This window comes from Xenopus tropicalis, chromosome 6 (assembly GCF_000004195.4).
Source record: "Xenopus tropicalis strain Nigerian chromosome 6, UCB_Xtro_10.0, whole genome shotgun sequence".
Lineage (NCBI taxonomy): Eukaryota > Metazoa > Chordata > Amphibia > Anura > Pipidae > Xenopus > Xenopus tropicalis.
In genome coordinates, this window is record NC_030682.2 from 96,246,442 (window position 1) to 96,261,817 (window position 15,376).

The window sequence follows — 15,376 nt, forward strand, 5'->3', positions numbered from 1 at the left end:
CCATCTGCAGTGGCTTTTGCCACAACTTATTGTGGGAACAGCATCATTACCACTATATGTCCTTGTGTCAATGGGCACAGTTTGCACACTGGTCATTACAGCAGGATATGTGGGCTCATTGGCACTATCGCTTCACAACTGAGTGCCTTAAAAATGTAACAACTTACAGCTCACCTGCAACCAGTCATTGGCAAGTCTTGTGTCCCCTCTTGGATTTGATGTCACCATCCAACTGTACAGTTAGTGGGACCTGCTCTGAAGTTAGCACCCTGCTTTTGGTAGTAATGGGTCAATTATATAAATCTAGTGGGGTGTATTGATGACAGAAAACTATGCAGGACAATGAAATACACACAGGTAATATATGATGTCAAAGGGGTTGATTTTTTTTTTTTTCCAGTTCAAGTTTTTAAGCATTAAACTCAAAAAATTCGAGTTATGGTTCAAAAACTTGAATGTCTGGTATTTATTAAGTGCAAAAAAACCAAAAACCTCGCCATCTTAAAGCTTGTGAGTTTCTGTAGTTTAAAAACACAAAATATCCAAGGCATTCTATTTTTTTTTTTGGAACAAGTTTTCCTTATTAATAAGCAAGCAGTCGATGTGAGTTTATTCGATTTAAAAAAAACAAATTCAAATTCATAAACTCAAAAATTATTAAATAAACACACTAGTGTTGATAAATGTATGGTTATGTAGGATTTAAAAATATATAGAAGACTTATACCCTTAATAGGACCTAGCGATATTTGTAGCTAGGCCACTCAGATGCAGGAAGGACCAGCAAGGTATTGTTATGTACTAGGGGTGTAGCTTCACAGGAGCAGTGGCGCACACATCGTTTCCTACACAAGTGGATAAAGGACGATCTGCTCCTGTTTGCCCTGTCTTCTTGTGGATTGACAGACACGTGATCGTGAAGAGTCAGCTTGCATAAAGGACAGATTTCAGCATGGAAATTTTTACCACTGACCCGCACAATTAACCACTTACTGCACTGGTGGTGCAGGGCTCCTTCCACAACTGGTACATTTAGTCTGCAGTGTAGAAACCTCAATGAGCTGTACAACACACAATTATATGCAGTCGCAGAGCTTACCCTGTTGTATTGTGACTACCTTTGCATCATCGTATCGGTGGGTGCAGCCTACCCTTTGTCAGGACATGTGTTCACCATAAGTAACCCATAGTATTCAATCAGATGTTTGATTTCATTGCTCTACATGCAGCTGGTTCGAAAAAACTAATCACTGATTGGTTGCTATGGGTTACTAACCAACTGAGGTTTGAAGCACAGCCATGATAGCTGCTAAGATCCCAGCTCATGCTGATATTGCCTGTACTGTATTCAGGGTGCTCTGATCAGCACAGAGTTAGGGAAGTGGTTCCTTAAACAGCACATTTGGAGTGAGATGAGAGTATCTTTATTTTTCTGCAAAACAGCGTGGATCCTGAAAAATAAACTAGGGGAAACGGTTCAGCATGGATGAAGGTGAACAACACCCTAACAACCAGATAGCTGCTGAAATTTCAATCTGGAGAGCTGCTGAACAAAAAGGTTAATAACTGAATAGCCATTAAAAAACACCCAATTGCAAATTGTCTCTAAATATCAATAAATAAGTCATAATGAAAGTTAATTTAAATCCCATCATATATAAGATATTAAACCATGTATGTTTCCAAGATCTGTGACTGGTAACCTCCATTTGGAATGCCAACAGTTCCTATTCCTCCTATTTGTTACATTATGGAATCTTACAGTGGCATAACATCCCAGCTTGTGTTTAATTTGTAGTTTGCCTTAAAGGAACAGTTCAGTGTAAAAATGAAACTTGGTAAAATGGATAGAGAGCTGTAAAGGAAGTAGTAGTGTTCTGGCTGTTATGTTAGACATCTTTTGACTTCAGCTTATAGATTACATTTTTGTCTAACTAACTATATTGAAAACACTTTTATTTTGCAGAGACTTTTTTACCCAGTTTCATTTCAGCTTCAGACCCCTCTCTGGGGCCCGGTGGCGTATAGTTCAGAAATGACTAGCGTACAAACTTCAAAACACATAAACTTGCTAGTTTTTACTTTATTAAGCCTGTTTCTTTTAAAAGTACAAATGTATAAAATCAAATAGATGGAAAGCACTGTCATTCAGGTTTTAAATTAGAAAAATAAAGTGGAATGTGTTTAAGTAACATCTGAACTACTGTAGTTCCTTCTCCCAGAACGTAAAAAAAGTAAAATGCAAAAAAAAAAAACTTAAATCCATAAAAAATATTTAATAAACACAAAATCAGGAATGCCACATCTGTAGCTGCCCACTTGTTAGTTGCACTGCACCTCTTAGCATTCACAGGCAGCTTGTATTTTTCCACGTATGAGAGCTGTAGTTCAACTAAACTGAAAGGCTGCAAGAGAGGCATTCCTGTATTATGCAAGAGGAACAATGGCACAGACAATAGTGAAAACAGAAAACATTTTTTAGATTTGTTCCAACCAAGAAGTAGTGGTATATTCTGCGTCCTTTTAGTGGCCAAGTTCTAAATCCTTGTTTATCAGATTATCCCCATGGGTCCATAATGCAAACAGTTCAGTGCACCTTGGTGGGTTAAAAATGCTTTGTACACATGTGGAGGATCTTATCCAGGTACCTATAACCTTCATGATTCTATCACACTATCAGTTATTTGCTATGGAATTTGTCATTCACAATTTCTGCATGCAACTAGTGGGTTAAAATTGTGTACATTCTTCACTTACAGACAAAAGAGTTCATCTAAAATGGTATAATCTAGATGTTTCTTACAGTGAAATAACATAGGGGATAATACTGACAGAAATCAGAACCCCCCCCCCCCCAGCAACCAATACAGTTGAGTACAGAACATTGCAGGCTGACTGCCAGCCCTCTGTGTAAGGTAGAACTGTGGCCACACAGGCTGCTATCAGTTCAAATTGTTCTGTGCTGTTACCAATTCCCACAATCCCACAGTAACAGTCACAAATAGGTAGCATTGCAAGTATTCAGACAAATATATTTTACAAGGATATACCATTTAACATGTAACATTTAGGCCGTTAAATTCACAGGAAGAAAACAAAGAAAAAAAATCCTAGACGTGCCACTATGAACTTTGTCCATCACCAGAAAAACCTAAGGTATTTCACCACAGTTGACCAGCAAGTGGTGCTGTTGAACAAAGAAATTCTGACAATCTGCCTCCACTGTCACAAAAATAGAGAAATCTTACGGGGCCAGCTATATACTTTGAAAGGGTAGTTGTAGAAAAATGAACTACTGCTGTGCTTCCGTCATTGTTTTTTTCTGTGCCCTCTTCTTTCTTTCTTTTGAATGATCAAAAGGAAAATCTACCAGGGGTAGATGGATCATTATATTAAGCAATATCCACATTTATAATAGCTTGCCTAAAATCAATTTGGCATGTTCGGCATAAGACTTGAGGGACAAACCCACAGCCTGAAAGTAATACATGAGCATACAAGAGCATACATAGCTTTGTTCTAAGCCTGTACCATTAATTTGACAGTTTAACACCAATGTGTTCAGTTTATTAAGATTCAGCATGTGACCATGTAGCAATATTTCATGTTCCAATTCAAGACTATGTTATAATGCAATACCAGGCATTGCTTGGCAGTACCTAAAGTAGGGGTGTCAAATTCCACATCTCTTTGCTATCAACAACTCCAAGCACCCTTATCCAACTGTTGGTTTGCTGTGAGTTTCACTTCACAACAGCATAATGGCTGGGAGTTTTACATCCACAAATTAAAGTGTAATAACTGTACCATCCTCCTCAATGCCTCCTTTGGGAATTACTAAGCTGTTCCTAGGATCAGCTTTTAAGCTACTTAAGATTTTGTGAATACTTCCATTGCTCTCCCTTCCAGAATGATTGAGGCCCAAGTCTCTTTCTAACCTGTGGCTCAGGCTGCTGCCATTAATTCGCGACAAGCTTCCTGAAGGAAGGCTGTGAGATTTGGGAATGTTGCGGGGTTCGATGCCCTCAATAACAATATCGGCATCATCGTCACTCTCCATCTCATCTGGATGAAAGTTCTGGAAAAGGTGAGCAGGAGGTAAACTGTGATGACTTGCAGTGCTGTCTGTGGATTGGCCAGAGCTTCCAGACATTCGACTGCTCCGGATAATATTGTTCCTTTGGTTTGCAGGTTTAACTGTGATAATAAGGTTGTGGCTGTTTGCTATCATCATATCTGTAACTTGGTCAAGAGTCTTTCCTGCTACTTCAATGCCATTTACTTCTAGAACCTCGTCATTTACAGCTAGCAAACCAGTGCTTTCTGCCAACCCCCCAGGAACCATTCTAGAAATGAAGATGCCTGGCACTTTCTCCAGGCCATGAGGTGTCACCCTGACACTAGTACCATCTCGAATATAGAAACCAAGGGGCTTTTCACAACCGTGCCGGTACAGCCTAACTCGTCTGTGTGTCTCAGGAAGTATGTCCACATCAATGATAGAGGAGACCGGTCTAAAGTCATGGGGCATGCTGATGTTTATGTGAGGTTTCCTATGCCTGAGACTGTCATTGCGAAGTGCCACCAGAGCATTTCTTTTCTTTCGGTTTAACGTAGCTGATCCAAAGGTGCTGTAGTCTACTTCTTCTGCAAAAAGAGAGAGAGAAAAAAAAGGGGGGAAAGGTTAATTGCTGTAAAATGCATTACCCACATAATCAGTTATCACAGCATTTTTCTGCCATTCTTACTTTTCTGGCTTTGCTTTAAGAAACAGTTAATAAAAAAAAAAAAAAAAAAGAGAAAACAAGTAAATAGAAGGGTTCAACAAGGCACTGAAATTCCATTTATGAATCATGTGTGCACAAGTACAGCCACAGTATTTCGTTTAGTAACTTTGACACATTCCTATCTCAGTGATATGAACAGTGTCAGTGTTAAGCACAGTAATCACTCACAAGTAACTGGATGAAAATTATTTATCACATGTAACCTGCAATATACCTAACGCAAAAGTTAGTTTTAGGCAGTTCTTTCCTTGATGGTTTATTTCTATATAGATAATTGTTACTGAATCTAATATGATCATATTTTCACAATGTTCATTTACAATATTCATTACTAAGAGCATTAAAAACCAAATGCTGTACAAAAACAATGCATTCATGGCAGTTATTTAACTTCTTGCATGACATTAAACCTACATCAAAGTATCAATATACAGATATCATCATAGAATTACAAGATCTTTGTGAAAGTGTACACCAGATACCCAAAGTCAGCATAGACATTTAATACAAACGATATAATGTAACCCTGTTATTAAATATAAAAATATTACCAAGGGCTCGTCATGAATGTATGAAGTAAGGTTACCATCCGTCCTCGAGCTTTGGGGATTGACCCCGTTTTGTGCAAATTTGTCCCCATAGGCAGCCACCATCTGGCGAAAAAGGCCCTATGAATCCCGGGGTTGTCAGGCTATTAGACAGCCACCTAAGCAGGTCCTTTGTCATGGAGAACTTCAGTGCACAAATTGGCCAATTAGGGAGCCCCAAGCAGCAGCACTTTCAATTTGCTGTAAAATCTGAAGTGCCTCCCCAATTGGCCAGTTTGTACACTGAAGCAACTCTGTGCTTAAGGAGTTTTATTTACTCATCACTTCTGGCTCCTGTGTCTCCAGTAAACTGATCCCCCCCTTCGCCCCCTCCTGCACAGAACATGGTTTAACTACAGAGGGAAGAAACTTAGCTGACAGAACAATGAACGCTAGCTGAGAACAGAGGTGGGCAGTTCTCCTCAGTGTGCTGTCATAAGAGGCTGATTTGTGATGTGTTGCAGGCATCAAAGTGATAACCAAGTCAGGGCCTGTCAGGATTTCCCCCCACAGTCACACAGTCCAATCTGCAGTGCTAGTACACTGGCTTCACTTCAGCTTCTTACTGACCTGCTCCTTCCCCAGTAAGTTTCTGTCACTAATAATATTTTACTTAGTAACTGAGTCAAATGTGCATCACAATGGTAATCTGGGGGTATTTTACATGGAATTACCATTGTGTCACCCTGCTATGAGTTCTGGGGTATTATACATGGAATTGCCACTGTGCCACCCGCTATGAGTTCTGGGGTATTATACATGGAATTGCCTCTGCGCCATCCTGCTATGAGTTCTGGGGTATTATACATGGAATTGCCACTGTGCCACCCGCTATGAGTTCTGGGGTATTATACATGGAATTGCCTCTGTGTCACCCTGCTATGAGTTCTGGGGTATTATACATGGAATTGCCTCTGTGTCACCCTGCTATGAGTTCTGGGGGTATTATACATGGAATTGCCACTGTCACCCTGCTATGAGTTCTGGGGTATTATACATGGAATTGCCACTGTCACCCTGCTATGAATTCTGGGGTATTATACAGGGAATTGCCACTGTCACCCTGCTATGAGTTCTGGGGTATTATACGTGGAATTGCCACTGTCACCCTGCTATGAGTTCTGGGGTATTATACAGGGAATTGCCACTGTCACCCTGCTATGAGTTCTGGGGTATTATACATGGAATTGCTACTGTCACCCTGCTATGAGTTCTGGGGTATTATACAGGGAATTGCCACTGTGCCACCTGCTATGAGTTCTGGGCTATTATACAGGGAATTGCCACTGTGCCATCCTGCTATGAGTTCTGGGGTATTATACAGGGAATTGCCACTGTGCCATCCTGCTATGAGTTCTGGGGTATTATACATGGAATTGCCACTGTGCCACCCTGCTATGAGTTCTGGGGGTATTCTACATGGAATTGCCACTGTGTTACCCTGCTATTAGTTCTGGGGTATTATACATGGAATTGCCACTGTGCCATCCTGCTATGAGTTCTGGGATATTATACATGAAATTGCCACTGTGCGATCCTGCTATGAGTTCTGGGGTATTATACATAGAATTGCCACTGTGCCATCCTGCTATGAGTTCTGGGGCTATTATTCATGGAATTGCCACTGTGTTTATTTATATATTGACTTAGGCTATATCTGTAAAATGTGGGGTGGTCTCCCAAAGTGAGCATGGCCTACAAAATTTGCTGTGGCACAATTCACATGTCACCATTTTTACCCCCCCCTCCACTGGACAGCTTGCATTAGGTCCACATTGGTGTTTGGCCGATAAGGTTGATGGGTGACCTGTGCAGAAGCCCCATCGTGTTTAATTGTCCTTTGCAGTACAAAATCATCTAAATGTAATATTTGGATGTAAAAATGGTTTAAGTAGCAAGAATATAGACAGAAACAAGAGAAGACATTCTGTGCATTAAGCTACTAAGAAATGCCCCCCCCCCCCTTTAAAGAAAACAGGGATTTTGTGTCCAAATATTGAAATATATTCAAACTGGCCAACTACTTCAAAGTCATCCCCAGTCTCGCCAGTCCTACACTTACTTATCTGATCCATTAAGAATTCTACTGCTTTAATATACATAAAGCTGTTTTTCACTATTCACTCCTAAACTTTTTTGATGCCTACATCTGTTCCATTGACTTTAAGGGATAACACAAGGTCTGAGGTAAAATAATTGTGTATTTTTCAACTTAATTATTAAAAACAGATATGGAATCGGTTATCCAGAAACCTCCAAATTGTAGAAAAAACATCTCCTATAGATTTACATTTTTTAAAAGTTTTTTTTCTTTAATAATAAAACAGTACCTTGTACTTGATCCCAACTAAGATTGGAGGCACAACAATTCTATTATGTTAAATTAAGGTTTAAATTCCTTTTTTAAAAGACAAAGTATGGAGATCAAAAGAACGACCCCTTGTAAACCCCAGGTTCCAAGCATTCTGGATAACAATACCTGTAGTACCAAAAGCTCCTTAAAACTGATTATTTCTTCAACTGGGATGCATGATATTATTTCATAACATAACACCATGAGGGACAGGGGGGCATGTGCTACTAAGGTTTATTTATCACAAATTATTTCTTTTTTTCCTTTTATTGTACCACCGCTTATAAATCCTTGTGGCACTGTTTGTGTAATATAAATGAAACCTAGCAAAGGTATCAAAGGATGATGTGGAAACAGTTTGCTCTATTATCAAAAAGCCTTAAGGGTACCAATAACAGACTGAATTAATATAAATAGGTCTGATAATTATCACATGCCCTGTTTGTATTTTTATAAATTAGAGGTAAAAGCATTGCTATACCACAAAGAATGCAAAGGCATAAACAAAATCCAAAGCCTGCGGCTATCAAACAATAATAAGACTTCCAGTCCCAGCAGGAATGAGGCTGTGTGTAGGTGAGTGTCCCTATTGTGAATATAAATAGTAATGGTGAGTTGGCTGCCAAAGACACTAGCCTTACTCATGAAAAAAATCTATGTATAAGTCCATTGGTATCTGCAGCACAGTCACAAGGACACCCAGCTTGCTGTGATCAGTTAATTTGCAGAATGTGTCACCCTAAAAAGTCACAACAAAAGTCAGCACAGCTCAGCTGTGACCCAGTAAACCTGATATTAAACAGTCCCTGCTATGTACAGGAACTTGAAAATCAAACCAGGTTTTATTAGCTTTTAAAATCTGTATATAGAACTCTAAATATTAAAGAATGGATGTGGTCTTAAACTTCACCCACACCGCAGCAGATAACTAAATCATAAATAGGTTTTAGATGTGGTGACAGTAAAGCACCAACACATTTCACGGTTACAAAAATAAAGAATGTTGATAAAAAGGCTTAGGGGGGGAATATGGTGCTATCAGTTTTAATGTTATAGCTGTCACACGAGAGATGTACAAGAAAACTATAGAAAAACACATCAATATTAAGGTTAAGGTGGCCACACACGTGGCGATCTGCGAACTTTCGTGCGACCATCAGTCGCACGAAAGATCGTCAGACCCGCCACTAACCTTCAGGGCTGAAACGGCAGATAAGGAGGTAGAAACAATAGGATTTCTACCTCTTTCTGACGATTCAGCCCTGACGGCAGATTTTGCTCAGGCGCCTTCTATGGCGCCCGATAAAAATCTTTTGACCTGGTCAATCTGCGAGTCGACAGATATCAGCAGCCTCCTGCGATACCGGTCGACTCGCTGACTTGCCATACGCCCACCAAATATCGTAGGAAACGAGGTTTCGTACGATATTATCGGTGCGTGTATGGCCAGCTTTACTCATGCATTATATTCTGGCAGATGCAAGGCTGAAAATAAACAGTGATTCGTAGGTCCACCCAATGCAAACTCTGTGTAATCTCAAGAATAGCATTTATAGAAGATGCTTTCTTCCTACAAATTAACAAGATACAACACTAATGCATTTAGTGTTACACAGATTAAAAGGAGAGTCCATTGAGAGCAGTTGAACATAAATAGTTGGAAAACTGATGTGGGCCTAAACTCCTTTCAATCCCAACATAAATCCCACAGCCTCAGCTCTGAACAAATTATATGGTTAAATAGGAAGTTATCACAGTTTTTTTTTTAAAACCAAATTGTAAATATTATTTAAATAGTCAAAACTGTATAGTTTTGACTATTTAAATAATATTTACAATTTGGTTTTAAAAAAATGGATTGTTTTCAAAATCTCTACCTGCAAATGTAGCACTGCATGGATCATTAGGTCTGCAGCTATGAATTGTGATGCAGGGGAAATTATGCACCCCTGGCCACCCCGAGGCAGACACTCTGATGCCACCCCCACTTACCATTCAGAACTTCTGCGCTGGTTAAAGGGGTTTGCATCGTTAGTAGAGCCAAAATCCCAATTTCAAAGTTACCAGGAGTGGGTTTTCGCTGCCCTAGGTAACCCATGAGGGTTGATTCACTAAAGTGCGTTAAAACGTGCGCTATTTATAGCATGTGTTAAAGTTTTTAGCGCGTCTTAATGCACGATTCACTAAAAGCATACTTGCGTTAATTTAGACGTGATGCTGTTTGTTTGCGTTATTTCAGTTGCGAAGACTATTTTCGTGCAGTATTTGACGGAACGCACACTAATGAACGCATTGTGCACAAATAGTCGCCGTGTGCGAAAAAACGCACGCCATATTAGCCATACACAGCATTATGGCTACATCACTCTGGGGCCAACACATACTTGAATAAATCACACTGCAAAGTCCATATTGTGTTGCCAAAAGCTCATTAACTGTACTTTTCTATAATTACCGCCTACTTCAAGTAGGTGTTAATTTTCGCACAGACAAATGCGATATTTAGCACGTCTAAGTGTTTGTGAATCATGCGTTAGTATTATTTCTGCGCGCTAATTAACGCAATGCGGTAAAATTAATGCATGCGGTTGCGCATATCGCGGTTGCAATATGAGACTTAATGCATGCGATAATACTTAAGCGAATCACGCGTTTTTTTCGCGTCAATTTTAACGCAAAAAAAATGTGCAATAAAACTTATCGACCTTTAGTGAATGAACCCTATGGGGCGCAACCCACAGGGCAATATTCTCACATTATCTCATGGGAGCACCCGGGCTGGGATGTCACACACAGATGACCTCTTGGAGACTAGTATGATAAGATCTTCTAAACAACAATAAGTAACAACAGTTATCAGCCAACACAAAACAGACTATAAAACTACTGGAGCCTATGGAAAATGGACCAGGCCATAAAGCTTGGAGTAATGTTTTACACAACAGTTACACAGGAAATTAAATCAGCACTTGTTTTACAATCACATTCTCCACTGTCTCATCATGGCCTCCCATAACATACAAGCTGAAAGACAATACATTTTAGATTCTGAAGTATTTCCTGGCATAGTCCCCAAATGAAACAGCAACACAGGCAACGGAAATAAAAGCACGATTCCTACTAATGACAGGAAATTGAAAAGGCTTTTGGCATCTCATGCGTGCTCCCAAATCATTTTTGTCCTAAGCCAAATGCACAGAAACAACGTTTGCTTTTCTGATGGTCACTCAGATAAACACCTTAGAGCAATAGCAAGAACAGACTAGTTAAGCTCTCAAAATACATCCCAAAAAGAAAAAACATATTACAAAGGAACTAGAAAAAAATGCTGAGACCAAGCACTGTGGCTGGAGTAGATCAGCTTAAAGTGAATTGATTAATGTGAGAAATAGGTTAAGGCAGGGGTGCCCAAAAGGTAGATCGCAGTCTACCAGTAGATCACTTTAAAGTTTCTGGTAGACCTCAAGGTGGAATGCAGTGGGATCACATCCCGCCACTTCATTTTTCCCCTCAGCACACTGGAGCTTTTGAGTGCGGCTCCTCAAGCCATCCGTCTTTGTAGTTTCATCCCAGTATAGAAGATTGTCCCCACCGGGCCGCTGTATATATTTGGTCCTACTTTATGTATGTTTCTGTGTGCAGATGACAAAGTGGGCCATGAAGAAGGGAAGTAAAAACTGCTACAATCCTTTCACATTAAACTTGAAGTTGGCACTTGAATAATGTTATGTGGGCATTTAATGTGAATTTGACACTGCATTTATATATTGCTGTGTATTTGTTAAACATTGATTGATACTTTTCCTGCTTATTGCGCCATTCAACGGTGGTAGATCTCATGACGGAGGCCATGTGGCAAGAGTAGAGCATAGGGTGACAAAGGCACCCCTGGGTTAAGGTCATGTCTAGAAGCCAGATATACATGCAGGATTGCATGATAGCTAGTTCCTCAGGGCTGATACTACAAAACTGCCTCTTTCAACTTGCCTTCAGCAAGGATAGTTTCACAATGGAGATTGCCAAATCAAGGACCAAGGACATAAGAATAGTGTGCTGCAAAAATCAGTGCGTATTTACTATATTGTGGCAAAAAAACAAAAAAAAAAAAACAATACGTTTTAGATTTTCAAAACATAGCTGGGAGAAGAACTGGCTCTGGTTACACAGCTGTTCCATTGCAAGGATGCTTGTCAGATTAAAAAATACCAATGCTAAGCTAGATACGTCATATAAACACATGGCATTCCAATGCCCTACTAGCTACTGAGAGGGGGGGCACGTGGCTGGATTCAGCCTCTCTGCTGTGTGCCATCTCTTCTCCTCTGGGAACCAAAAAATACAAACTGACAGCTCTAAGAAGGGAAGAAAAACTTCAAAGTCAGTATTATTTCCGCCAAGGAGAAAATGACTCCAGGCAGCTTGGCAGTCCAGCTAATAAGCTGTAAATACACGTCGTGTCTCTAGGCTCAAAACAACTGGGCAAGGTCTAGACTACACAGAGCACTTTCCTGTAGTTACTGAAAATAGAGGACTCCATACTTCTGAACAGAGTCATTGCTGTATAAATAGTATGGGTAGAGCAAGGAAATCAGACAATGAGCTTGTGACATGACACTGACCAGTTAGCTGGTATGATTATAATGTTGATAGGGCCTAAGCGACACTAAGACACTAAGGGGCCCATTTACTTACTCACGAACCGGCCGAATGTGTCAGATTGCGTTTTTTTCATAATGATCGGTATTTGGCGATTTTTTCGGAAAATTACATTACATTAACATTTATTTATAAAGCGCCAACATATTCCGCAGCGCTGTAAATTTATCGCGACTTTTTCGTTGCCATCCGAATGTTGCGCAAAATCTGGCAATTTTTTCGTAGGGTTAAAACTTGCGCGACAAGTCACACCTTTTTCGTAGCCATTCCGAAAGTTGCGCAAAATGTTGCAATTTTTTCGTAGCGTTCGGATTCATTCAAGCTTTAGTATGGTGACTTTTCTTGGGCCAGGTTGGAGCTGCAGGGTGCCATTGAGTCCTATGGGAGGCTTCCAAAATCATGCTAAGTCTGAAAGTTTCGGCCGCCGCTTACGAGCGCTCAATACGAAAAAGTCGCGACAAGATACGAGCGAATCATAATGGCTACGAAAAACTCGCGTTTTTTCGCGAAAATCGTATCGGTAACGAAAAAGTTGCGACAATTTCCGAAAAGTCGTAAAGGCGCCGGAAAAATCGCAAAAAATACGAAAAAGACGCAAAATGTTAGTTTTCCAATCGTAATTTTTCCAATTCGGATTCGAATTCGTGTCTTAGTAAATCAGCCCCTAAGTTTTAGAACTGTGTGTATATTGTACAATATTTTCGTTGACACTTTCGTACTTTGCGACAATTTCTGCGACAAAATTGCATTTGTCGCAACAAGTGCAAAAGTTTGGAATTCATTCAAGCTTCGGTATTGTGACTTTCCTTTGGCCAGGTTGGAGTGCCATTGAGCCCTAAGGGAGGCTTCCAAAATCATGCACTGAAGGATCAAAGTCAAAAAAAATTTTGTGCTGTTTACAATTGTTCAGATACGAAAATTTCAGAACTTTCGGATCGTATCAAGATTTTTTTGTATGACCGCGATGCGATCCAAGATTTTCGCACCTAATATGATTTTTTCCCACTCGTAGTTTTTAAAGTCTGAAATTCAGACTTAGATAAATCAGCCCCTAACTTATTATGTACCAATTATATGCCACCTGTATAGCCATGTGACCCTAGGGTGCTAAATTAGAAGCCTAATATTAGCAGTCTAAAACAACTAATACAGGTATTGGACCCCTTATCCGGAAACCCATAGACTCCATTTTTATCAAATAATTCACATTTTTAAAAATTATTTCCTTTTTCTCCTTAATAATAAAACAGTACCCTGTACTTGATCCCAACTAAGATATAATTAATCCTTATTCGAGGCAAAACAATCCTTTTGGGTTTAATTACTGTTTAAATATTTTTTTTTTAGCAGACTTTAGGTAGGAGATCCGAATTTACGGAAAGACCCCTTATCCAGAAACCCACAGGTCCCAAGCATTCTGCATAATGGGTCCCATACCTGTTTCTCAAAACCACTTTAATTTAAAATTAATTCAAATGCTAAAGTGCTCAGAGAAGCACTATGGATAAGCTTACATAAAACAATTAATTGGGTTTACATCCCATTTAGTAGCTGAAGCACCTCATGTTTTCATCTCAAATATACCCTAACACTTTGGAAGTAAACACTTCATTTCTGCAGCTAACATGTAGAACACAAGGCTGGAAAGTACAGTTTTTTCATGAATCTGTCCTGTTTACATTTCTATGGCCAAGCCCCTCCAGCTAAATAATTGCAGGTGCCTCTGCTGGTCTGGCTATCAGATTGTATAACTAGAAAAAGATTTTAGAAAAGGACTGACCCATATACATGTCATCTAGTAAAGCAAGGATTACAATTCAAATACATACACAATGTAGAGTTCAGTAAAGAGAAAGAGGTTCACACAAGGCCAATGGCCGACAAAGGCATCTTCATGCCACAAGTTATATGTGGGAAAAGCATAGGTTCACAAGCGAGGAGGCAAATTTTATTTAGTACAACTGGTAGTTTCCCAGTCCAGCATGTGATATCAACCTCTGGTTTGTGTTTACTGATCAAGTGAACAACTAATTAAAAAAAAAATAATAATAAAACCCAATAACTGGTTGGTGAGAGTTACTGGAAGGACTAAATGTTGCCTAGATCACTTCATGACCCTTAGAATGTTTAGCATGCAATAAAACCTTACATTGAGCTAGTCTAAATGCCAGATTATTGCTCCTATTTTAGTACCATTAGTTTGCTTGTGTTACACCTGCTGACGTCTAACACAAATATTAGGAGAAATTCCTATTGTTATTAACATTTATTTATAAAGCACCAACATATTTTGTAGTACTGTACAATAGATGGGTGTATACATTGAACATACAAACTACAAATGATACAAGCTAATAGAGCTTACAACCTTTCTGATGGCCAAAACCTGCCGCTTTTTCCTCCACAATATTGCCAAGATATGCCCCTTTCTTTCACAAGCAACAGCTAAAACACTAATCTATGCCCTTATCCTTTCCCGCTTAGATTACTGCAATCTCTTACTAACCGGCCTCCCAGACTCCCACCTCTCTCCCCTGCAATCAATCTTAAACTCTGCTGCCAGGATCCTCCTGCTCTCTCCTAAGAGGGATCCTGCTCAGCCTCAATTAAGCTCACTAGCATGGCTGCCTGTCAAGCAAAGGATAGCTTACAAAATCCTTCTGCTGACATTCAAAGCCCTTCACTCCTCTGCTCCTCACTACATTTCTTCACTGGTCTCCCTGCACGTTCCTGGTCGTCTCCTCCGCTCCTCTCAGAGCCTCCGTCTCACCATCCACACCCACTGCGCTCTCTCGTCTTAAACCTTTCTATCTCGCTGCTCCTTACCTCTGGAACTCTATCCCTGAATCCCTCCATAGGGAACACTCACTAACTCTCTTTAAGAAAAAACTCAGCTGTTACCTTCTGGAGCACTAAGACATTATTTTGCCCAGTCCTGCGCTTATGGGCAAATGCCCATACCTGAGGCACTCTTACCTTCCAGTTTGTGCCTG

At 39.9% G+C, this 15,376-nt stretch overlaps 1 protein-coding gene across 1 annotated transcript in view; it reads right to left on the reverse strand.

The window, feature by feature from the left end:
• Positions 1 to 2,065: 2,065 nt before the first annotated feature.
• pard6g (par-6 family cell polarity regulator gamma) overlaps positions 2,066 to 15,376 on the reverse strand; it is a 60,262-nt gene continuing 46,951 nt past the window's right edge. The window contains 1 exon segment of the mRNA NM_001017338.2: positions 2,066 to 4,647. Within this exon segment, the coding sequence (NP_001017338.1) occupies positions 3,788 to 4,647 (860 nt within the window). The 3' untranslated portion in view covers positions 2,066 to 3,787.